We start from the raw sequence: 26,037 nt of genomic DNA, 5'->3' as shown, positions 1-26,037 counted from the left end.
CTTAGAAATCTGCAAAGAAAACAAAATCTACTACTCTGACAAGCCTAAGGATTTGTGAAGAATTGCATTAAGAATGTCATTAGCTTTGGGAAGTAGACCCATACTTCCCATCTGTCCTCTGCTGTAGGTATTTGGTCAGAAAACTATTAAGAATATGATGCCCATTGAGTTGGCAGTTTTCATCCCTAATTTTTCATGATTTCTATGAAAAGGTGAAAATTAACATAAATTCTTTGCATACCTTTACTTTAGTCAAAATATGACAAATTACCATTTTTTAAAATTGTGGGTCACTGTTGCTTTTTTACATCACAGAAGAAACAAAATCAGGACAAATTATGTTCTGTGATGGGGTGGGAGGGAACAGCTATCTCCCCTTGAGCTAATTTGCTAATTCTATTCAGCTCCAAAGGTAACCTTCCTAACTGAGCCTCAAACAGAAACAGGTGGGAAAAAATTATCTGAAATCAGTTATAGACAGGTTTGTTCCTTTGGGCGAGGATAAACTTTCCAGAAAGGCCTTGCAGCCGGGGGAGGGCAAACTGGGTCAGTTCAGCTGCAGGTTCCTGCGGTGGCCGTGCCACCTCCTATGCCTGTGACACAGAAGGTGAAATTTTGGGATGCAGAGCTCGGGCGCTGCCTGCTCCATCGCTGTGCTGCCCTGCCTGCCCTCTAAACCAGGATTTAGGTGGTGGGTGCAGGAGGGGTCTCTAGCAGCAGTGCAGTCTGTGGCAGGTTACTGTCACCCTTTCATGTGCGAGGGAAGGAGGTTGCTCACTTCTTCAGCACCAGTGTTTAACTCGGAGCTTTTAAGCACATTTGCAATACTCCATGTGATGTTCTGGATTACAGTGGGCAGAGCGATTTCCATTTGTTTCATTTTGCAAATTAATCCATGGAGTTCCCACCGGCCACCTATGTGGTTCCCTGTGGAGGGGTGGAGCCGAGTGACGTTACTCAAGCATTACTTTAGGTCAGCAGAGGGGTCTTTGGTAATTCTGACTAAATTCATCTGCAGGACCAGACTTCTGGGTTAAGCAACCTGAAAGTAAGAACACAGTTCATGGAAGATTTCTTAAAAACATTGTAGTGTGTGATGCTTAAATCACATGAAGATGCTGCCTGAGGGACTGCGGTTCATGGGGCAGAGTAGGAGGGGTGTCAGGTTTGGCTCACACAGTGCTGCTTGTCCCAGGCCAGTCCTGGTTTTACTTCGTCTTTCAAGTCTCTGATGCCACGGAGAGCATTTAGTCCTAAACCAGACATACAGTCCTCTCCTGGTCTGAGTGCGAGTGCAGCAGAGCTGCAGTTCAGCGCTGCTGAATTTAATGGGAACTGGTACCATTTGGCTCCCCAAAACAGCTCTGCTCCCACTGCTGCTGAAACCTGTGGACTCAGCCGCTTTCCGTGCTTCTTTGCAAAGAGACCGAGCTTTGCAGAAAGAGCGAAGGAGCTGAGGACCTGGAGATCACGGTGTCACCCTGGGCTGGGCTTTGGCACGGGGTGTGTGGGTGGTGTCACTCGGAGATGGCAGTAGCTCCCATGCACGCTGCACTGTCCCATCCCTGGCCAGGAGTTCAGCTCCATTCAGGCTTACTTGCCCCCTTGTAGTCAGCTGTCTTGGATCTACTTGGCCTTCTGCCACCACACCCCACGTGGACTTCCAGCTGCGGATGGCCACAGCCAGCACAGCCGTGAGGTAAAGGGCCACTGTCAGCTGCTTTGAGAGAAGGCACAGCCTTGACCATCACGGTGCGTCACAGATACCTTTCCCAGACAATGTATCCTAAATGTACTGTGTATGTCAGTGTGGAATAGATGCTCACGCTGCACCTGACAAAGTGTTTCTTTTTATTGCCATGCTAAAGAAGCCTTGCTCAGGGGCTCCTCCTTACCCACCGAGGGTCAGTTTGGCTCAATTCTGTTTTGCCTCCTTGTGTTTTCAGTATGTAAACATCAGACTCCTGGATGGTAGTGTGTTTGGACTCCATGAGGCCTGTAGGATCTAAGTGTTAAAAAAAAGGAATGAAAAATAACAAAAACAAAACAGAAAAGCCCCAAGACCCATGTTACAGTCCGTGCTTTGAAGTTCTTGCTTCTATGCCGATGATTGATGACGCTGTGTTGTAAAGGCCTTGTTCTTGAAATGAACCAAACCAGGCTTTTTTTTTTTCCTCTGTTTTTTTTTTTCTTGTTTTTTTAATCCTTTCCTCCTAGTTAAGAGTGCATTCAGCCTTGTCTGCTGCAATTCCTTCCCTCCCGCCCCCCCATTCCCATTCCCTAGGGAAACACAGGTGTCAATCCAGTGTTGCAGGTCATGTTGTCCTTCCCTGGCAGCCGTCGGTCGTTGAATGTGTGCATGTTGATCACGGCGTCCGTCTTCACCATGACAGGTGGCTGCGGCTTGTGTTTCACCCGTCGCTGGCAGGTGAGCGACAACCGGATCTCATCAGCCATGGCGCTGCAGAAGGAGCGCTGGGGAAAGCAGGGACAAAAAGCACCATTACTTCTGGCAAAATGTTCTGCTAACCTCGCCGTGAACAGGAGGGTGCTGAAACTAGGCTCTGCAGAGGGCAAGCACGAGGTTTAGGCTGTGTTTAAGGCATCAGCTGTGCTTAGTGGGACTTCAGTGAAGCACAGGCATCTGGTTGACCCCTCTCTCCTTTGGCAAGAATTGTACCTTTGACGCACTAAATCCTGCAAAAAAAGGCAGAGCTACAGGCGGCTGTTGGAGTGCTGGTGCTTTGTGTGATCCCTGCTGGGGGGCTGGCAGATTTATGTGCTGGGAGTCAGAGGGCCATCGAATCCTGCTGGGCTTGCTAGTGGGCAGTTTTCCTTCATCTATCTAGTCCACCACGTGGGCAGCTTGCTTTGATTTCTGGTCATGCACACAAACGCACTTTCCACTTAGAGTACCATGACACACAAGGAAGAGGGAAAAACATAAAAGCAGTCATCTCATTTCATGAGCACTAATCAGCCACTGCGGGTGGGATGGGCTGTTTATATAAGTGTTGTAAAAAGTTGATAAGGTAATATGAGGCTCCCTGGTGGACCCTGATCAGTTCCTTGAGGCTTTTTGAATGGGAGTGGGGAGAAGAGAAGGAGACTTCATGTATGTATGCATTGCGCCTAGTATATGAGACACGATTGCGTACGATAGTGGCGAGTGGATATAACAGCTCAGAAAGGCCCCTCCCAGGGACCTCCATCCGTATTTTCATTACTTATGTGCCTGCTTGCTCAAAATTACCCTACAGATGTTTACTAGTCTGGTTACTGCAGCAGCAGATGACCCTGACCAGAGCAGACATGATTTGCCCCCCTGACTTGAGGCTGTCAGAGGGGGACAGAGCAATGAGCCTTGGGGGATGGCATTTTGAGGGTGCTGCATTTCAACCCTTGGGCTGCAGGCGCTTGGATCTCCAGGCAGCAGAGGCAGGGCTGAATCCCTCTGCCTGTCTCCCTGCCTGCCTCTGGGGTCAGTGTGCGAAATCCTCAACGGCTGGGCTAATGGTGGTGTAGGGAAACGGAGGAAATCAGTACCTGCTCACGCTCCGCTGTTTTGCGCAATTTGTAGATGAACTCCACCATGGCCACGAAGACGGACAGCACCAAGCCTGCTGCCAAAACGATGAAAATCCCACCAATGTTTTGGATGCCCAGAGCACTGGCCTCCTTGTTCTCATCCTCAGGACAGCCATTCCCTCGCCACCACTTCTCCTTCATTACGTGGAGCTTGTCCTCCTCCTGGAGCTGGAGGATGGCAATGGTGATCTTGTCCCTGTACGGTGACCCTGGGGAGGGGGAACACCATTACACACAGAGGGAAAGTAGGACAAAAATCACACAAAGTAGGGAACGTGTCTGCATTAAGCAGGGTTGTTGAGACCTCTTTTCAACAGGCAGGCAGTGTAAGCCTTGTTATCTGGAAATTTGCTGTTGGGAGCAGATTATCTTAATCACATCTGTTGTTTGTGGTAACTAGCCCCCCTCCAGGGTACCTACAGAAACCCCACCGCTGTTGCTTACCCATGGGAGTCCCAATCCCGTAGCCTTTGGAGTCGATGAGTCCCCCAATCTGAGTCAGGTTGCAGTTCCTCTGGGTGATGTATTCGATGGTGGTTGACTCCATCAGCAGAGCGTAATCAGCTGTGAGGGTTCGCTGGATTCCTTCCTCGTTGTTTTTAACAAGTGCTGTGGGTTTGCTGCTCATGAAGGCCCACATTTTTTCAAATGTGGAAATTTTGGATTTCTGGAAGAATGATACACACCACCCCCCCCACCCCCCCAAAAATAAGAATTAATCTATTTGCTGAAACCTAGTATCTTTTCAGTAAATAATAATACCAGTTTGAGAACAGATCACACAATGGAACTATTACCAATTTGACCTTGTCTTAAATATCTCTCTGTTTTCACTGTCCAACATTGTTTGGCTTCATGTTGCCATAAAAGAGACAAAGGTTCCAGCACACTTCACGTTGTGCAGATGCTCAGCAAAAAGAGGCACTGCTTCAGAGACCTTATCCTTTTCCTTCCGTGAGGTCCAGCAAGACCCTGCCTTGATGCCCTGCAGAACTTGCTAGTGTGACAGGCTATTGGCATATCTGTTTAACTGTATTAGTTTCCTAACCAGAATTTTGGTTATCTTGTAATGTTTCTGCACAATGAGAGAAGACAGAGAACATTTCAGAGGGCATGTTTTTCTCTATTGCATACGCTCTATTATATTTTTGTCTTTCCTCAAGCATTGCAAGGAACATGTTTCCTCTGAGATATGTGCAACTGCCAAACAAATTTAACGTATCCACATAAACAGAGGCATAGAAATATTCAAGAAGATTGTCTTACGGCAAAAAATAAACATGGATATTCTTTCTCTATCAGCAGGCATTCTGTCAAAAAAGGAAGAATATGTTTTCTAGCTTACTATTCATGTGAATGATTTTTCCTTCTAAAAAATGTGTTGGGTGAGAAGAAATATGGTTATTTTATGTCTTTCTGTAATATTTGAAATATAGCTTTTATCTACAACCACCTTCTGAATTGTCTCTGTGTAGGTTGTCACAAAAGACATAACTGGCTTTAGTCTAAAAGACTCCCCAGGAAAGGTACATCCACTTTCTCTTAAAGTGTCCCCTTCGCTGGACACTGTTCCCGTGGGTGAACGTAGCTCTTGTCAAACCAGCTCTATACATCCACTCAAGCTCTGGAAAAGCACCTGGATATCGAGGCTTGCATTCGTGCTGCTGCCTGCTCCTTTATGTGCCATTCTTCTGCCTAATTTCTTGTTTTTCCTCGACGTCTTTTTGCCACTTTATTTTATAAGAGGCAGTTTAGTCAGCCAAAACCTCCCTCCTCCACAGCACTACTTAGCAAGAGCCTGAAGCTGGCTGATAAGTTGGAGGGGCTGATAAGTCTTTGTGCTTTGCCTTGAATAAGGCTGACTGCTCACCTGCAGCTGCATGAGGAGTTGCTGCAGCAGAAGGTCGCTTTCTGGTTTAGCTGTTGTTTATCTCAGTTTCAGGGCTCTGTCCTTCCGTAAGAAAGCAGGAGATGGAGCCCCATCCCATCCCAACTACTGCTATCTCATCTCCCCCTCATTTTTTCAGTATCACTCAAAATGCAGCAGCATAGGTTCTTCTGATAAAAAAATCACTATAAATAAGGGTAAATTAGCGAAGAAAAAAAAAGTCCCCCATAACGCTTTATATTTCAAATGTTTTGCCTGTCCACCTCCTTTTTTTTCAGCATGTTTAACAAAGGTTAAGCAAAATGTGGACACCCCAAAGTTGGTTAGTGTAGTGCAATGCCAAAGGCTGTTCCGCTGTCTTTGACCCCGTGGACTCATTCTCCTGACTGAAATCTCCATGGACTCATTTCTTCTCAGTCAAAGCTCATGCTTGTTATAATCCACTTGATGAACGTTCAGTAGTGGATGTGCCAGAGCAAACTTCATTCAAGAGGCAGGATAATCTCCCTCACTTGAATATCTGGACCAGTGCCTGTAAGGTAGATTTGTGGCATCTATCAAACCTCAAAGAGCAGCAAGAATGTAGCCTCCAAAAGGATTATTAAATATCTGTGCATTACAATGGATAATTGAAATGAATAGCATACTTGGCTTGCTGATAAGGACTTGTTTAACATTTATATAGTTCACATCAGAGGCCTCTGGGTTCACTGGCTCTCCCTTTCTCTCCTCTTCCTGCATTTAATGCTCCTTGGGTGTTGACACAGAGCTCTTAAACAACATCAGTGTTCTCCCAGTTTAAAGCATAGAGCAAAATAAACTGGCAAAAAAATCAATAGACTGCATTTAGTGAAGCTAATAGGACTTGCATGAGGCATTGTAGCTCTTCAGGCAACTTAAATTACATGAGACAGGGCTCCCTGGAAGAGAAAAAACACTTTTCTCTTCTTAAATCACTGCTTCTGACCAGCTGAAAGGACTTGATTGTGTTTTGAAATGCCAGGAGGGGCCCAGCTTTCTCTGCTCTGGCTGCACTGCTCCCAGCCCCACTCCGGGCATCGCTGGCAGGGGCGGGGGGCACCCATGGCAGGGCGAGCACCCTCCCTGGCTGGAGCATGCCTGGGCGAGGGCTCACCGTGAGGCCAGAGCTCCCTGTCACTGCTTGCTTGTGCCTGATAAACAGCTGAACGAGAGACCCAGCAGCACAGGGCTCCTTCGGCAGAGCAGGGCTGTCTCCCCGCAGCCACACGCCGCTGTTGCAATGGCCTCCTCTCCCCCAAAGGGAAGGCTGGGGTAGCTCCTTCGGGGAGGGCAGCTCAGGCCCTCCGTGCGGGCAGGGTGGCTCGACATGTGGCTCTGGTCAAGGCATTCTCAGGCTCTTCCCATAGTCCACAAACCTGCCACCTCCTCACTGGGAATTTATTTCCTATTAGTTTCTTTAACTTTGCTAACATGAGATAAGGACGCTCCTTTTCCAAGTGAAAATTCACCAACTGTAATTCTCAGCACAGCACTAGCGGTTCGATAGACCGGACTACTTGCTAGAAGTCCAATTTAGAAGCTATTGTCAGTCATTGTGAGAGCAGTCATCAATCAGAAATTGCAGGAGTAACCGTGGTGAGGAATGTACAGTGCTCCAGCGCACACCTAATTCAGCCACTATACATTTTTTCCTATTAGAGGAAAAGTCATTCCTTTCTCCGCTTGCTCCTCCCAGAACACTTCAGCTGTACTGCAAAGGTGGTTGCTTATTTATGGAAATTTGGATGATGTCACCTGAGAACACAGCATTCATATAAGCGAAAACACATTAGTAGCAATTTATAGTCAGTAAAGAATGCACATAAATTGTGTTTGTTTTGCTGGACAGTTTTTTTGTGTGAGTGTGCACGTCCTGTTTATTTTGGCAGACCCCTGATTTTACAGCTTAAGTAATTTACCTTTAAAAATCCTTACTGGGGTTAGTTACTGGTTTGATCTGATATTTGTCGTGCTGTGGCTAGGTGCAAATTTCCTCTCTGTTTACTTTTATGGGCTGCATAAAAAAAAAAAATCTGAGTTGGTGGCAGGCAGAGAGACCCTCCTTGCCCCTGCATCCTCTGTAGGGTCCCCAGCTCCCCCTCAATGATAACTTTGCTTTGCTGCCAAAGGTAGATGGAGAGGAACTTCTTGGTTGCTCTGAAGCATTAAGATAAATGGCCTGACACTGACTCCTTCCTGGCAGGGAAGTTCTAGAGTTGGGTTGGGAGCTCCAGAATGTTAGGGATGATGGAGATCATTACTAATAAACAAAGGTGATAGTTTAATGCTGCTGAACACCGCAGCTGTCTCTCCTGCTTACACCACCGACTCATGTGAGTGGAGCTTCTCATTTTGGTCGGGATAAAAGTCATCAGAATCTCGTCCACTGTCCTTTGCATCTTAATAAACCCCTGCATTAGTGCTAAATGAGATGCATGTATGAAAATCTGAGTACCAGCCCCTCTGAATGCAGCAATTGCAATGACACTGAAAATGCCTCTGAATTCATTCTTCAGAGTCACAGCTCAGAAGCTACCTTTAATAACCAATGCTTCAAGACCAGTCACCCAAATAAATTAATGGAATAGTTTAGAGAAGCCACTACAAGGCATCTTGCCAAGACATATATGCTTTTTTATCAGTGAAATTGGCAAGAAAGTAACTTTAAGGCTTAAGATTTTCAATTCCAGCCTGTACGAAAAAATAAATTGATTTTCACCAACTGAAGATACTTACTCTTTAGGATTTAACATTTCTGTACAAGTGAATATATATGTACACACATACACACACTCTCACACCCATACGCCAAACTGCACGTTAAACCTGGCGTTTGTTCAGAGAGACAACACCCTTTGCAAGACGTGAAGGATTTCTGGCGTGATTTATAATGTACACTAGATGCTGTTCCTAAATTAATTGATCTGTGTTTATTCCTGTAACTCGATCTGCATTACCAGGGAATAAATAGCTTCTTAAAAGTTCTTTTCATGAAGTCAAAATCTGGCAATACGGTTGGTAAAGCTCTCTTCTGCTTCCTGTTGCTGTACTGGTTAGCTCAGCGGCACAGGCAAAAACCTTTGTGGGAAAAAGGTCGCTGGCTGTGGGTCTGCCCCAGAGGTGCCTGTTGGCTTGGATCAGTTGGAAACTCGTGCAGCGTCTTCGTTGAGCTCTGCATAAAGCCTCGGTCAGCCTGACCACAGGCAGGAAACTGGTTAGTGCCTGGGGGCCATGCCAGGGAACAGCTGCAAGGCTCTTGCCTTCCTCTTCCTCCTGTTTCCCATTGTTCCCTAAGATTAGTTCTTGGGATGGTGCTCTCCTCCTGCAGCCCTCTATTCTGCTTTGTCAGACCTCCCAGGTGCTGGGAGGGCCACAGACCCAGATGAGATCCAGCTAAGGACAGTGATGGCCACAGTGGATTTGAGGGGTTGGTGTGTGTGGTTTGAAGCTTCTTTAACATGGAGAAGTGGAGGAGTGAGTTCCTAATGTGAGGAGATCTACTCTGTGGGACACTCACACCAGAGCAAGGCAGCAATGTGGGTTAAGTCCTAGTGGATAACCCCCCAGGTGAGTGAGATCCTAGTTGGGATGCTGCTGTCAGTGTTTTGTTCCAGCAGTGCCGGTCTGTTCAGCCAACAGCAGGAGGACTTGACCTCCGTATCTCCAGGAGCTTTCCAAGAGCCGTGGCCGTACAGCCTGCGTGGGGCTGTCTCTGCTGATAACCCTGCTTGAGCAGAGGAAGGTGATGTGAAGACTTGTGCACTTCGCCATTCCTTCAGTCCCCCCCATGCAGAGGGAGTGCGGACCCTCAGCAGAGGCTGGAGGTGCCCACGGCTCTGTCCCCCAGGCCTTTGTGCTGTTTGACAGGCGTCCCCGTGAAGGTGGTGCTGGCGGAGCAGTCGTTCTGAAACCACCGTGGGGTTTGCCCAGATGTTTGGCAAAGACCTTGTTGAGGGGTGGGAAAAATTCTGGCTCTCCTGTACTTCTCTGTACACAAGGACGAGTGAACATGGCACCCTGCATGAGTGCTCTCACTGCTCCAGTAATCAAAACATTTGTCAGAGGGGACATGCCTGAGAATTCATTTCCAAACAACAATAGTAACAAAGGAAAAGGAAAATACTTGGCATTAATACACCCTACTAAATGCCTGTTAGAAGCCTGAAGAATGATTCTGATGGGTAACAATACGAAACAACAAATGTACCGTGTCCTTGATTTTTTTTTTTGTAAAACAATTTTCTTTTATACCCATATAAAACTCTTATTGGAAAGAGTAGTTAAAATACAACAGAAAAAACCTGTCTTTTCCTGATCGCTTTTCTAGGTTTATATTACTTTCAGAACGTAACACAATGCATCTGACCATGCCAAAGACAAAACTGCATGCATTGGCGCCACTGCAGAAAGCAAACTAACCAGCAGCAACCTCCTATTCTAGGCAACATTTTCATTTCCCAGAATTAATTAAAGATCAAACTAAATCCTTCATATTTCTTTACCAATCAGTGTTGCTGTCTGTCAAAGTAAGCATGGAGATTTGGAAAGTATAGTGGCTCCATAACCAACTCATAGCCAAGAAAAGTTGCAGAAGAATGCTGCTGTTCCTTGTTGTTAAAATTCAGCACATTGGCTTCCTTTAATGAGTCTTGGCAATTAAACTGCTGACAGCCCAGTCTAGCTGCCTTTATACTCTGCCTATTCAAATTATTGCAGTATTCTAGGCACAGCCTGCTTTTTGAAGCATGAACTATGTCACACTTCGGCCCATATATTTCCTTCTGAATTCGGGTGACCGGAGGGGGAAGGAACGTGTCCCAGCGCTGCTCTCAGCGGAGGTGCAGGGGGAAGGCAGCCCCATTCCTGCAGCCAAAGGCTCTGATCTGCCTGTGCTCCTGTGGCCTTGTGACAAAGCACCCAGGGAGAGCATCGGCATTGATCGGGTGCTGCGGCGCTGAGCTCTGGCCGATGCTCCCAGTGTGGCTGGGGCTCTGCACCACCTGCATAGTTAATGCCAAAACTTTACTTGAAAGATGGTTTTCTGTTCATTGTTGCATTTAAATTCTTCTCCAGCCAGGGTGATCATTCCTTAGATTAATCACCCCTCATTTCTATTAATTTATTCTCTCACTCTTTTTTTTTTTTTATTTAAAAAGTGTGTTTTTATAGGCCAGCTGTGGTTTTAAAGGTCTTTTTAGGCCTCTCAGTTTTTCTCCATTTTCGAGCAACAGTGAAATACGAATGCTCTTAGTACCCTCCTCTGCCGTGTTGGCTAACTTCTGAAATTAATTAAAGAGAATAAATTAATATCATTTAATTCTGATGCATTGGTGGTGTTACCTTGCACTGAGTTTCAGAGGTTAATAGAACTTGACTACATTAATATGAATACCTGAAGGACAAGAAAGGTATTTCAGCTGGAAAAAATACTGGTCAGAGAGGGCACTTTGTAACATCTGTCCAGCTTTATGTTTCATTTGTTCCCTTGCCTGTCCCTGAAGGCTGGCCGGGTCAGCCTCGAGGGCTCTGTGAGCTGTCCTTGCAGAGACAAAGGAGGAGCTGCAATGGGTGAGATGTGGAATTAGGGAAGGTACTTTAAGGAATATAAGATTTTTCTGTAGAGCTTTAATATAAGGTACGCCTGTGTCCTGTTGTGTCTACCATGTGCTTCAATTTAGGGTGTCTGAGCCACCATTGGGTAGTCTCTGAAGCTGTAAAATCAACATGATTTTGTAATTGCCACTTCAGTTAGTGACGGGGCGTGGGGGATTTAGCCATGATGTGAATCTAGGTAAACCAAACCACCAAAGTCTTGACAAGGATGTCAGACAGAAACAACCTGCTTATAAGGAGTGGTGGCTTAAGAGGCTTTTTGTCTTTGGTTCTTTGTTCTTGCTCCCACTGGCCTGAGAGCGTTGTGTCTCTGCCAGGAAGGTAGAAAGCCTCTACCTCGTCTCACCTTGAAGAAGGTCATAGTAGCTCCATCCTTCACCGCTCCGTACTCTATTTTTGTCTGCTTTGCCAAATCATCTGCTGAGTCGATGGGGGATTCCATCCTCTCCACCGTCAGGAAGGCGGCAAGGTTGGCCGTGTAGGACGAGATGATAATTAGGGTAAAGAACCACCATATGCCACCAATGATCCGTGTAGACAGTGCTTTGGGCATCAGCTCAGAGCCTGGGGTAGGAGAGGGGGAAGGAGAAAGAGGTAAGAAGAAACAGAGAGGAAGGACCTATTTCGTATGCACGTATGTATGTACATTACGTACATACATAGATATATATAAAGGATTAGGTTTCACTGTCAAAACTGTAACAGCTATGTAATTAAAGCCAACGGGTTTTGAGGCAAATTATCCAGACATCTTGCATGCAAGGAAATCAGTGGGATTTTTGTAGCATTTGCAGAAAAACCCTCTCCCTTTATTGCTGACCTTGGGTACAGTGCACAATTTACAGGAAACATTCAAACTGAAGTAATTAACTAGGCTGCTTTTATGAGATTTAAATAGCAAGCTATTTATGAACTTTTATGAGTGTTTTGTTCTGCCATTTAAAAAGTGCTTTGCTTTTATATGGATTACTTTTCAAAGGACTCACTCTAGGGAGTGTGTTCAAATACACAAGGTTTTTTAAAAAAATCAAACAACGGGAGAAAGGAACTATCAGGGTCCAGCACTTTGAATATCAGTTAGAAGTAGGGAAGCAGGAGATGTTACAGCATAAAAGGTGTAACAGGTCTGGAATGCCTTTTTTTGAGCAGACATGAAGGACTAAATGGGTTATGCTATTTTTGTAAATGCCCGAGACACCTTTTAAAGCCAGAAAGAGTTTTGGGTTTGAAACAACGGCGTTCAGAAGATATAGCCAACCTGGAATTTGCAATAAGGATTGGGCTTTGCAAAGCAATTTTAAGCTGAGTGGTATCAAAGCATAGCATGGAGCGTAGCTTTTCTCCTATCGGAGTGCAACGAGGAGGCACCGGGAAGCAGAGGAGCCTTGGATATTGATGGCTGCTTCAGTTCTTCTCAAGATGCCGCTTCTTTCCCATTCCATCTCTTGCCCTTTGATGCACAGGATGGTGTGACATCAGTCTGGCTTTGAAATATTTTTCTTCTTAGATGTAGAATAGAATTTAAAAGAATACAGCTTTTTTCATTTATCAGCATCTGATAAAAGGATGATTCATCCTGCTAAACCGTCTTGCTGGGAACTGTCACTGTCCATCAGGGCAGCTGAGATCTGGGAAGAATCTCTATTATACACTGCAGCAGTGGCAGCAGGAGGAGCACGGAGCAGTAGCACCATGCATGCCACCAAGGCGATGCTGTGGTTCTTTTGCTCTCTGGGTATAACTACTGATACATGGTAAATTAAAGTGTGACAAATGTTTGACATTTTCCACTTATTTCTATTCCTGGATTTTCTGCAATTAGATCACAGCTGAATTTTGTTCCTTATTCGGAGTTGCTCAGAAGCTCCCTCTCTGCTGTCTTCCTAACAGATTTACTCCATTCTATCTATATATATTCCATTTTCTCTATTTCATCCACATATGAATGTAATTCCATCCATACCCCATATCTAAGGTCCCTGTCATTGTGGTATCTTACACCAGTAACGCTGAAAACGTTCAGTCTCGCATGCAGTGGTTGCCAGGCAGAGGTGCCTGGAGAGGAGCATCTCGCCATCCTCTTTGCCCTATGCCAGAGGGAGTTTCAGGCCATTTCACAATGTGCAGAATGACCAGATGAGGATAAAAATGGAGACACACCAGAGGGCAAGATGCCCTTTCTTCTGTAAAAGTTGATTTAAAAGAGTGAGCCAGGATAGACATCCTGAAATTAAACCAATTGTTTGAAGTAACAGAAGTAGGAATTTGCAGCATCTGTGGGATGCTGCTGAGTTTGGTGAATTAAACAGCTGAGGGAGATGAACGCAGCATCCCTCCTTGGGGCACGGTGGGTGGGTGCTCCTCTGCGCACACCAGCAGCAGCACACGTGCGAACACACCACCACTCCATCATCTAGCTGCATGCTTCCAGATGGCAGGCTCAGGAGCGGCTCCTTCTGACACCTGCCAGAGTGTGCATGCTTCATTAATAGTAATTATTGTTCTGCAGCCGCACGTGTGTGCTGGCAGCCAGCTCCAGCTCGTGGGGTGAGCGATGACTCTATCCCCACAGCTGTGGGGTGAGCTGGTGGGATGGGGGCTTTGATCCACAGAAGGCTGAAAGTACAAATAGAGGTAGGTGCCAAACCCCCTCCCCCCCGCCCCCAACAAACAAACCCAGAAAGAGTGAAAAGCTGTGGCCTGCTTTGACGCATAAGAAATCAGAAGGCTTTCTTGGTGTAAGAACCCTGGACCTTTCTCTGGGGTGCCCAGAAAGGCCTCAGCCCTGGCACACGTCCCCCACCAGGTATCCATCCCTGCCAGGCAGGCACGGCTCAGAGGGCGTCCACGTGGAGATGAAGTTCAAAGTGAGTGAAAAAACACAGTCACCAAGAGCTCACAGCTGGCTCCCCCGATGAGATCAGTATCTCATCAGCCCTTTGCTGGCCTGGGTCCCAGCCAGCTGCCATGCACGTGGCTCCCCAGGGAGCAGCTCCCTTGGGTGCTGTGCTGCCGTACGCGTGTCTCCCTTGGGAGCGAGATGCGCCGGCAGTGAGTGCTTCCGCACAGCGGGTCCCCGGGGGTGCCAGAGGAGCTGCCTCCCCTCTCCTGCACCTCACCGCCTTTCAGCGGCCAGCCAGGAGCCAGTGCTGATGTTTGGATGTTTTATCTTTTTCCTGTCACAAACAACATGAATTTTAGATCTAAAAAGCCATGACAAGAGGCCAGTGCTGGAGAACCGGCAGGAGGGTGTGAGGGTGGGGAGGTGCCGCCGTACCTTGCTGCATCAGTGCTCCCATCCCAAACCAGAAGCTGTTCAATAAGGTGAAGTTATTCTCCACGATGTCTGATCCCGGGTTGCAGGGATGAGCGTCGTACCACTCATACGGGCTGAACCTACGGCGGCACATGGAAAGCGAGAGCTTGTTAGTCGGGATGTGGCATGACAAGACCCTAAAGAACAGGAAAAAAAGAGCCTCAATACCTCTGGTGCTGCTGCGTGGGCCTGCTGACCCCTTCAGTTGTGTAGCTTATTAAAGAAAAAGACAAATTCAGCCAAGATTTTCCGAAGAGACCAGTGTGGCTGTAAGCCCCGTGTCCTGCATTGCAGAGAGCAAGGAAACCTGGGAAGCCGGGTCCTTCGGAGGTATCTCAGCTTGTGTCCCCAGTGCCTTCGGTCACTTTGCATCATCTATGCAATACTACATCACATGACAGCAACTGGAACACGTAACTATGGGATGGGAGGAGGTGCAGGCACACAAACTCTAGTATGTAACAGTTCAAAATGTGAGGAAAAATGGCATTTCTAGATCATCTGAGGAGACATGCCACAGGGATTCTGCAGCAGTAGCTGGGACAAGCCACAGTATCTCAGGGGACTCTCCTGCTAGCACACATGGGAACCGGGGCAGGATTTAGCTAAGTGAGAAGCACTGTCCTAACAAGCAGGAATGCTGCATGGTCAGGGCACAAGCACAGCAGTGGAAATTGGTGTAGGTTCACTGTGGACTGCTGCAGTGCTTGGCCCTGTTGCAAGTGGTGGGAGAACACTTACGCCCATGGGTAAGTCGTTTATGGGCAAAACCGAGGGAATTTTCTGCAATCATCTCTGCAAATTCTGCCTGGGATTGGTAGGCAAGAGCCGCTATGAATGTAGCTCTTTTAGCCAGGATCTGGGGAGGATGCTTGACAGGAGAGACATTAATATTTTTAGAGCTTTTTATTTGCATTTTCCAAGAGTCCCAAATTTTGCAGAGATTAAATTAAAAACATAATTGGAATAATTGCTTTTGAACCAGGCATTAATTATCATCTTGGCTTCTTTCTGAAATCCCTGTAGCTTCACAACAGCCCTTTCTCAAAGCCCAGCCCACAGTTTGTATTAGGAGGTACTTCTCTCTGTAATTCTCTTGCCAGATGCGCTGCTACCCGAGGAGATGTCTTGTTGCCTAATTTTATGGGTGCCCTGAGTCAAACAGTTGGATATATTTGGAAAGAAGAGCCACGGCTCTCTCCCAGGTCCCCCTCCTGGCACAAAAACCTCCCCCAGGCAAACACCTACCCCAGCCTCTGCTCTGCACAGTCGTGCTGTGGGGCTCCCCTCGCAGCCTGACACTCGGGGACGTTCCGTGAACACGGAGCTGTGGTCCCCAGGCATGTGATCTCAGTGGGGCAAAGCGCTGTGTCTGTGGGGCAGACCCCATCATGGGGGATGGACTGGGTGCAATGCACACGAATTCTTGTGGTTTTAGGAAAGCTCATCCTGGGTATATCCATCTCGCTGTTTGTTTCTATTTTCCACATGCAAGATACAGTTTGACTTCTCTTTTCTTCTGCTTTTATCTTGCCTCTCTGCAGCAGGGACCATTGCCTGCTCAAGATTTTGTGGTGTGTAGAACCAGAGGCCTCACTCAGGCTGCACCCTGACAATCCGGCTCATTTGTCCGGGTAATGGCTGGGCTGTTCTTACTGCCCACCTCCCTCTCCTTTTTTTAAATAAGAGAAAACCAGAAAGGAAAAGAATCAGGCTGAATTCAGACCCGGCTTTACATGGTGCCTGTTCCTTGAAACTTGCTGTAAATTTATGCCAGAGGTGTATAAAGGATGGCACCTGAGCTCTTTCTGTTGAATAAAGCCAGAGTTCAAGAATTAGATGAAAACTTTCTTGGGCTGCCAATGAAAGAGTATGAAACAGAAAGGGAATTGGTAAGATCAAATGAGCCTGACAAGATGACATGCTGAAGAACTTCAAGGTTTCTGAGTGAAAACCTACTGGTGCTGCTCAAATTACAGAGAAATATTCAGAAAACTGCAAAGCAGTGACAGAGTCTTCAGTGCTTGAAAAGCAAGTGGGACCATTAGTGGAAACAGAGGGGTAATGAAGGAAGGAGCGAGTGGAGCTCATTGACCCCATGCAGCTGAAGCTGTAACAAATGGGGGCTGCTCCAGCTTCATCATGGGCTTGGCTTCCCTCTTCCTCAGGTGCAGGGTCTGAGAAATATTTCTTCAAAATCTGTGATTATTTTCTTGTCTGTTCTTGGCCTTTTTGGCAGGGAAACGGAAGCATTTCAAAGAAGTTTTAAAGGTCTAATGCAAAATACTTTTGGGTCTCAATTATGGATGACCCAGTCCTTGTTGCAATTAAGATGAATATTAAACCCACCTGCCCTGTTGTGCACCCAAAGGTGATTAGCTGTAATTTGAAGGCTGTGTGAGTCTGAGGAAGGGTGACAATTCAAATCAGGCAGCTGCACAGCCCACTTTCAACCTTGCACCAGAGTAACCAGACAAATTACCCTCATGAAGCCTTCTAAATTGCTGGTGTTTATGGCTCTTTGGGGGCTGGGGTGGGTCCAGGAGCAGCAGCTCCATCAATAACTGGGAAAGACTGATTAAAAGGGTAGATGGATCAAATACATCCTTTGCCTGCCTCTAAATAGTCCCGAAGTTGGTTTTAAGTGGCATTGACCTATGATTATAGCATCGGCAGAGGATGTCTAGTGTCTAGTTCAGGAGACTCATGTCTCTGAATTAAGGCTTTGCTATTTTGACTGTGGTTTTCTCCCAAGAATTGAGTTTTAGAGGCCTTGCTGGGGTCAAAAGCAGATATTGTTTCTGTTGCTTCTGAATGCAGTAAATATTTCCCCATAAAATCTCTTGTTTTCCATCTCAATGTGTTAAAAGGTCATTCCTGTAGAACTTTAATTAAACCAGATACTTGGTTTTCTTTGAAAGAATAGGAAGACTGAAGAAATGTCAGGAGAAAAACATGTGAAAAAGAAATTGTAGCTGCAACATTTTATAGGTTCAATTTCAGCCAAAAAATAGCCTGATAGGGGAAAACTGTTGTATTACATTGTAACTGCTGTGATGTAGAGAGATTATGAAGCTTGTTTCAGGTAATTTCAGAACAAAACCAGAGACTAAACTACAGTTCTTCAGGTTTTCATCCCTCAACGTCAGCCACAAAGCCTGGCCAGTGATCCTTGTGCTCATCGTGCCAGGGCAGTCAGCAGAGGGATGCTGGAACAGACCCTGGGGTCCTGAGCGCAGATGCCACATGTCTGGGCACAGGCAGGGTTGGGGCTTGCCCAGCCCCCACCTCTCCGGGCAGAGAGTGCCCTCCAGCACTGGGCAGGGCAGGGGGTTAGCAGGTCCCTGGCTGGGGTGCCTGGGTGCCCGACTTGGTGGGTCAGGGCAAGCGCTGCGTGCACATCGCTGCCGATGGCAGGACATGCCGGAGGCTGGGCAGCCCTGCTGCTCTCTGAACACAGCATCTGTATTTCCTGCTTGTACAAAGTGGCATCTAAGGTGTTCTCACATCGGGGCCCATCCTAGTATTTCCTTCAACCTTCCTCAGTGTTTACTGCAATGAATTTCATGTGCAAATATAATTTGCACGTTTAACATGCTTTGAAAGTGGGATCTGGACAATGTGGGTTGGATCTGGCCATCATATGAGTTAGGAAAAATAAGCTCATAAACACAAAATTGTATTTGAATTGTCATTCCAAGCCACACAAGCAGTCTAATACTTTATGGCATTAAAGCCAAAGACGTTATGGCAGCAGAGCTCATCTAGCTATGTTCTGCATGGCTAACAGAGACATAAAGTGAATGCCTATCACTCATCGCAATATTTTTCCTTTTCGTAATTACCATGGGTTCATTTTCCAAGATGGATATCTTTTCCTGCTGAGAGTGTCTGGTTCTTCTGTCTCTGACACAAAGTAAAACTGCAGAGGACCTCATCCTGACCCCTGGAGTCCCAGACTGACTTCCCAGCGCGTTCAGCTGGGGCAGGACAAAGCTGGCAGCAGGGTTTTGCCAAAATATGTTGCATTTTGCCTGGCCCAGGGTAGAGCTGGCAGGAAGGTCTAGCGATGCGTTAAAGGCAACACAACTCCCGTCCTCTTATAAAATAGTATACAGTAATAACAAGCGCTGCCATTTCCATGCGTTCTACCACCTTCTTGCTGAAAGGAACCGTTAGGTTGTTTCTGTGAGTCGCTGTTTGTACTGCAGTGCTACAAGAGCCCTGGCCTGTGCTCCCAGCAGGCGCTGTGCAAACACAGCGTGCAAAGCCACCCGCGCTCAGGCGGCTGCTGGGGGACCTCAGGAAAGTGCCTGGAAACCTGGTGCATGGCCGTTTGATAGAGATGCGTTGCAAAGACCAGGGAGGGGGACAATTGCAGTTAAAATCTTGAGCAGGGTGGGCCTTCTGTGTCTTTGAAGAGTGAAGTGCAACCTTTCCGGCTCTGCACCTCTGCAGAGGAGGGATCGGATGATGTAGCTGCTTTGCCATCCCAGATGGTTTGGAGCGCTAATGCTGTCTGCTAAGCCGAGTTTGCTTTGACAACTGCTGTTATGTGTAATTAGGATATTACACAGTAAACTCAGGAAATCATCTCTAAATGCCTCCACGGACCTGAGGGATGTTGGAAATTGCAGATTTGTTGTAACATGAGGGTTAATGGATTCTGGTTGCTGCAGTTTTGTATTTAATCTTTACTTTGACTATCTGGTGTCGGTGGATTAGATAGAGGCTGGTTTCTGAAGGATGCTCTGAGGAAAGTACCGCACAGCAGCCCTTGGGTTAGCGGGGTCTGCACAGAGCCCCAGTCCCAGGCGTGTGGTTAGCAGGGAGGTTTCTAAAGGCACCACTGGCATAACTTGAACTGGAAAAAATGAGAAATGAGTGTCTAATTGCAGACTGTGCTTAGGAAACTTCCCCGGGGAAGGCTTTTACCTTAAGTATTTAGACATCCAGCAGGGGCTGTGTGTGGCCAGGAAGAGCGACTGCCTGGCAGGAGGGAGGCAAGTGCTTTGTTTTGGTTTGAAAAGGTGGAATCATGTATTGAGAGCAGCCCTGGACTGAGTGCCTCATCAAAGACTCTGTGAAATTAATAACACATGCAATTATGCAAATGATGCTTTTAAATATAAAGGTTTTAAACATGCTAATTAGATGCATATTAATTTTGTTAACAGACACATTGTCTGATCCTTAGCGATGGGTTCTCCATTCTTTTGATACAGAGAAGGGTTTGTGGGAGCTTTGCTGGTGGAAGGTTCAGAAACAGGAGCTGAAAATGGTCCGGGACATGGGAGCTTTGTGTCCAGGACACAGCGGAGAGGCTGGGCTTCTTGCTGGGGAAAGTGGGTAAGAACTGACCTAACAGGAGCTGGAATGGTGAATGATATAGAGCAGGAAAATTACCCTTCATTATACCAGGGAGGTGCTAATGAAATGGAAAGGCAACAACATTTCTAAAATCATAAAAGAAAGTGTGTTTTAAAATTCTTTTGTACTGGAAGTCTATAAAATGTGTGGAACTGCCTGCCTTGATACAACAAAAAGGCTTACATGTTTATATTAATAAAGCAAACAAACACAAGCACATTTAGTATGGTAAAACAGTACAAAGGCTATAATGCAGGCTTTAGCTAGCAAAGAAGGAAACAGATTTCCCCTGTGAATAGCTTATCTTTGATTCTCACCACGGGGTTTGCATCACCTCTACAAACACTCTGAGATACAGGTCTGAAAGAGAGCACAGCACAGGAGTCTGGCAGTTAGGAGCAACCCGACACCAAGAGACCAGCCTGCCTTTGGTAATGGACCAAAAGTAATTTCATTAATGACGTGAGTTTAATGCTGCGGTTCCCACTGGGTGGCTGGATCCCTGAACACACCAGGCAGCAAAACAGATCTGGGCAGGGGGAGGGTGTCTTATCGCATGGCAGCAGATGTGGCGTGATAGCAGTTGGATGGGGTGGCACCAGTGTCCCCTTACCTGGCTATGACAAAGAGCACACAGCTGACTCCCAGGTAGGCAAGGAGGATGTACATCCAAATGTCAGGAGACAAGGGGTTGAGGAAGGAGAACACGCTGGGGTTGGTCCCGTTGGGCTTCCTGTACAAGATGCTGACCCCCAGGGTCATGAAGGGCTTGGAGAAGTCTATCGCTTTCTCCCGAACATGGGTGATGGTGAGAGGAGCAACGGCCAGATCAGCTTTCTGTGTGCAACGCAGAGGGAGGGAGACACAGAGGGAGAGAGAAAGAAGGCGTTAGGAACCAAGACGTTTCCATCCCCGCAGCAGTCACGCTGCAGTAATGGGCTAAAGAGCCCCAAAGCGCAGCCCTGGGGTTCCCCCTTCCCATTGCACAGGGGGTACATCTGCTCTGTGCGTCTGCCAGAGCCAGGCTGCACCTCCTGCCCCCCGTCCTGGCTCAGGCAGAGCCCTCTGTGCCGGGCACCAACTGTTCCCCTTCAGACCTGCAATCTTGCTGTACCGGCAAGCACAAAGCTGTCACCAGAGCTGCGCTGCGTTGGTCACGGACGGTGTTTGGGCAGCTTTCTTGTGAGCTCCCCGCACAGCCCTCCAGGTGAGGGGCCAGGGACCGTTCTGTGTGCGTTAGGCACAAGAACACCTGAGACAGGACAGGTGGAACTTGGGACTGATATAATACGGTCCAGTTATTATAAATGCTTCTTATCAACTTAACAAAACCCCAACATAGACACAGGGTCTCCAAAACGCACTGGGTGGGATTCTGGAGGTGGTGGTGTAGATGTGTTAGCCATCTTTAAAAGAGTTGTTCCAGATTTAAACCAGTGGGCCGGGGAGCAAAACGTGGTCTTTTGTTTGCTAATTATACTCCGTGACTTTCATTTTACAGATTTTTGGCTGATGTTAGCTCGTGAAATACAGTGCAGACAACAGAGAGATGTTACAGTCTCTGCAGCTTTTGCCCAGATGCGATGAGCTCATTCTGATAGGCTTTTCAAAGTGGTCAGAAGAATTACATTTCACAATGGTTAAAACTTCTGTGATCCTCGCTGCGCTTGCTTCTTGCCACAGAACTCTTTACAACCGAGAGTTTGCTGTGTGCAAATCCCACCGCTGGCAGAGATGATTTGTTTCTGTTGGCCTTCCTTTTGGTATTGCTGCAAGAGGAGAAAGTCGCGGAGGGAAGCCACTCCAGAATGAAGTTGCAGAAAGTAATGTTGTAGCAGCATGATGTAAAAGGTTCAGTTTTTTTTCCCTTAGTCAACTCCTTGATACAGCTTGAAAGACTCATTTTAAGGAAGCTGTGACGGAGGGTAGGAGCGCTGCTGTTTGGGAATGCTCACAGCCTGCCTGGCTGGCAGGAGCGAGAAAACCTCACACGGTTCCCCTTACATCTTTCTTCCGTGCGTATGGTTGCAAGCCCCACCTAGGAAATGCTCTTGCTAATTAATGGTGGACTTCACAGTTTGTCATGTTGGAACTGTCTGAGCTGCACAGGGAATTTCAGCTGAGCATATTCTTCGTCCTGACTTCTTGTATGAATTGTTTCTTTCTCTTATTTCTGTTATTTAGTAATTTCTGTGCTAGATTCAGTGAGCAACCACACACAACCTTTCTGTTGGTTAAGAGCTGTGTTCATTCCTCTCACTAAACATTCATTCAGGTTCCTAGGAAAACCTTAAGTAAATACATCCAAGGCTACCTCAATGTCAGCTGCCTTGCTTGGAGCTTGCAAATCACTCTTTCGGTATCATTGACTTCAGAGGAAATGCAGGCACATAAATTACGTTTCTGAAGTTGAGAGGTACCTCCCCCCGTGCCAGGTGCCTAGTGTACCCGTGCAAGATTTATTTAACATCTGCTTCTGAAAATTAAAATTCTAAATTAACCATGGGTGATAATTACCTAGAGATATAGTGGATTTGTCATTACCTGCAAACTTTAAATCAATATTAGCTGTCTTGCTAGAACATGCTTTACTCCAACAGAAACAGCTGAAGAAACTGGTGAAGATCTCTGGTGTGAGTTGTGGATGAAAGCCAGACTAATGGTCTCATTTGACCTTGCAAATCTATGATGAAAGTCAGTGGAATATTTTTAATTACCTTTTTCTATATGAAGAGTTTCTACATGAGCTTTTACCCGTTACATATGTCTGTGTATGTATGAAAGGGATCTCCTCTCCAAGGACGTAGCTTATAGGTCCTGAATAGAAGTGTTTCAGGAGTTCTGTAACAAAGATAAAAATGATGTAATATTTTTTAAACACGGTTCTTCAGCTGAGCCCTGGTTGGTTTCCTTTCCTTCTTTTTCCAAATGGAAATAGATTTTTAAATCCGCTTGGTATAGAAAGTGCCCATTTCAATCACTGGCATTTGTCAAAACTTAGAGAAAATAGTAACAGTATTTTCCCGGTGAGCCGTTTTGTGCCAGCTGTGGGTATGGCGACATTGATGCAAACTGAAGGACAGAGGTTTTTAGAAGCAGACAGGCCATGCTGGCTGTCCAGCTTGAGATGGTGAAGTTCTGCATCTTGGGAGCGGGACCTGCGTCCTTGGTACTGTCCTGGCAGAGGGTGCCTGGCAGGTTCACGGCTCAGCTGCTCTCCCCACGTTACAGCACACTTGAGAATTTTGGCTTATCAGTCTCTAAAGTCATGAGGCAGAAGAAGCAAAAGAAATGCAGCGTTTTAGTTCCTCCATCACTTCTGTGTGGGTGTCCTGACTCAACAGGGAAAACTGAAGGTGATACTGAAGGATTTGGCTACAGATTTTTCTGAAGGAGGAAACAAATGAACGGTTCTGTGGTCAGTGCTCGCTAGCAACTGCCTGTCTGAAAGATCTTGAGCCAAATTTGTCAAAATGATATACCCAGCTAAGTAACAGCTAGGAGTTTATGCTTTACCACAGAAAATGGAGAGAGAAATCTGCATGGATGCCCAAGGATCAAAACGCTTTTAGTGCAGAAATAAAATTTTACTGTGTCATTTCAGCAGCTCCTGTGATTTGATCACAGCCCCGTGTCCTTGGCAGTAAATGTCACACGCAGGCAGAACGGAGCATGTATTAGGGAGCCCAGTCTGGTGTGGTATCCTGCACTGTTAAAGGCAGTACAGGGCTGCGCTTCGATATCCTTTTTATCAATGCAGATTTTTTCTGAAGGTGGCCTCTAATTAAGGGCTTGCTGACAGAGAGGATCTAAATCAAAACCCACCAAGGGTGAAGCTTTCATTTGTCGTGCTTTGACATTACAAACTGGGAAGTCAATTATCAGGCCCTGACTGCTTCCTTCACTCAGCCCCAACTTTTATGCTGTTGCACAGTAAGATGGATTTTTTTTTTTTAAATGACAAATTATAGCAAGTGCCAGTGGCTTAAAGGCTGTTGTCCAGCAAAACCACTTAAGCACATGCTTCTGTTTTACTGGAGCTTGCACGCCTTCCAAGTCTTATGTATGTTCTTAAGTGTTCTGCTGAATTGAGGCCAAAAAGATGAATTTTGCCAAGGCAGCTACAAACCAAATGCAGACGCTTCTCTAACGCACCTTGGAGGGTTTGGATCTCCTTATTCACTCAGTGCTACAGAATTTTCACTTGGGTGGAACTGATGTGAGTTCATCGGGCGTTCAGTGGATGGAGGATCGTATTCTCTGCAGAGCTATTGGCTTTTATCAGAAAATGCTAATTCTTATCTTTGAGTTGTCAGTTATCAGGGGAGTGTGGCCTGTGGGTCAGAACAGCTCCTGCACAGCCACGGTGACTGTGGAAATCCTGCAGCACCCAACCTCTGCCAGAGGAAAGCTGCCTGTGACGGCCAGTCGCAGCAGAGCCCGCAAACAGCATAAGCACCAAGATAAATATTTATTCAAGAAAATAAGCTGCCTCTGTGCTTATTTTTTCCAATCTCAGTTAGGTATTTACATAAACTAATTATGTGTGTGTTGTCTGAGAGACAGATAAATAGTGCATATTTTACTAATTTAATTGTTATTCAGGTGTCTGTCTGGCAGCATCGACGCTTTCATCCCTCGGTCTTTTTTGCCACCACCACTGCCAGTGCTGGGGCCGCGGTGCTTTTCTGCTCTTCTGCTCCCACCGCCTCGCTTCAACTCCCCTCTCTGCCCTCCTCCCTGCTTTGATTACTCAGCTGCTGTGCCATGCTCCTGCACCTCGTACCCCTCCCTGGGTCTGCTGCATGCTGGCCTCACTCCTGCATCTTTCTCTGCAGCAGAGCCAGCACCTGGGTGTCCTTGGGCACAGAGACCCCAGAGCGCTGGAGGATGACAAAGGACAGCCAGTTTCTCTTGCAGCCCATGGCTTGGAGACAGGGGGGCTGCTGCTTTACAAGGCACTGGAGCGCTCTGCCAAGAGCCCTGTGCCCGCAGCCCTCCTCTCTGGCTGGCCAGGGATAGGAAAACACTCAGCGCGAGAGGTGACGCTTGAGGAGAGTGAGGTTGTGCCCAGCAGCCTCCCAGATGCACCTCGGCCTGCCACCACACGCACCGTGCGGCTGGGGGTCAGCGTTAATTGTCTGACTCCAGCTCTTAATGGCTGCTCTTACCATTTCAGGCCTAATTTAGAGATAATTTTTGTCAATGCATTTATTTAATATCAGTTGGGAATTAAGAACAGATGTCGGCAGGGAAAACCTAGCTGTAAGCCAAAGAGGAGAAACGAGGACTGTAAAGTCCTGTTGGGACTCTTGAAATCTTTTCTTTAAGGAAGTTCTTCAGAGAGGGAACTGCCATTAATTGTACCTGAGGGATGTCACAGGCTGTAGGATCCAAGTGAGAAGGGCCATGTTTTTAGAGACAAGCCCTATCCTATGAATTACTGGCAGGTGAGCAAGCCAGGGGAGGGAAAGGCAGGTCCAGAGACACCTGCAGAAAACGCAGGGCTCCCAACGTACACTTCAGTATGCTTCCATCACCTGGATCACTGAACGTGATAAAAATGAATCCACCCAATTAACGATGCTGGGCACAAAAGGAGAAAGTGCAGCCAGCTCTTTTGGCTTTTTTGCTTCTGCCCCCTAATTATGAGTTCCTGCAGTGTCTAAACATGAGATGGAGGACCTTCATTTAACGAAACTGTTTTTTCCCTATTCCTGGCCCAGTGGCTTCCAAATGAATCCCCAGTTCGTGGCACTTCAAATAAACATCCACTAGTGCAGGAACATGAAAGGGAATGTGGCAGTGTGGTGCAATATGTATTTCTGCCAGAATTTACTGTCAATAAATGCCCACTTATTGTGAAAGTGTTAAATCAACTGTCATAAATCATCCCTAAGGATAGATATTACATCTTTTCTATAGTTACCATTGGCAGGGATTTCCATTAGAAACCCTGTTATTTTCCATACCTTTTTTATTCCCACATGAAGTTTCAGATTGAAAGGAAATTTGATATGCACTGTCTCAGCAGAAGACAAGTTTTATTTGTGAACAAGTTTGTGCAAAATGTCCAGAACGACTCATTCTGCTGGTTTTATGTGATTCTGCCCACAAACTATAGGGAAGATTTGCAGGCAGTATTTTGACAGACAACTTAGAATTTATAAATCAGAATGGATGGCCCACAAATGCACGGTGTAGTTTTGCTTGTATCAATAATAATTTCTATGAATAAATA

At 46.5% G+C, this 26,037-nt stretch overlaps 1 protein-coding gene across 1 annotated transcript in view; it reads right to left on the bottom strand.

Annotated features, from left to right (window-relative positions):
* Window positions 1–2,131: 2,131 nt before the first annotated feature.
* The window catches only part of GRIK3 (glutamate ionotropic receptor kainate type subunit 3), a 119,796-nt gene continuing 95,890 nt past the window's right edge, over window positions 2,132–26,037 (bottom strand). The window contains exons 11-16 of the mRNA XM_040588421.1: window positions 20,410–20,633; window positions 14,388–14,506; window positions 11,457–11,674; window positions 4,033–4,255; window positions 3,547–3,797; window positions 2,132–2,475 (exon numbers count right to left, since the gene is read on the bottom strand). Of these exons, the coding sequence (XP_040444355.1) occupies window positions 2,281–2,475; window positions 3,547–3,797; window positions 4,033–4,255; window positions 11,457–11,674; window positions 14,388–14,506; window positions 20,410–20,633 (1,230 nt within the window). The 3' untranslated portion in view covers window positions 2,132–2,280. The remainder of the gene's footprint in view (window positions 2,476–3,546; window positions 3,798–4,032; window positions 4,256–11,456; window positions 11,675–14,387; window positions 14,507–20,409; window positions 20,634–26,037) is intronic.

The sequence above is a fragment of the Falco naumanni genome, chromosome 3 (genome assembly GCF_017639655.2).
Source record: "Falco naumanni isolate bFalNau1 chromosome 3, bFalNau1.pat, whole genome shotgun sequence".
Classification (NCBI taxonomy): Eukaryota; Metazoa; Chordata; class Aves; order Falconiformes; family Falconidae; genus Falco; species Falco naumanni.
Note: the sequence above shows the minus strand (reverse complement) of the source record. Positions and strands in the feature narration are given on the sequence as shown.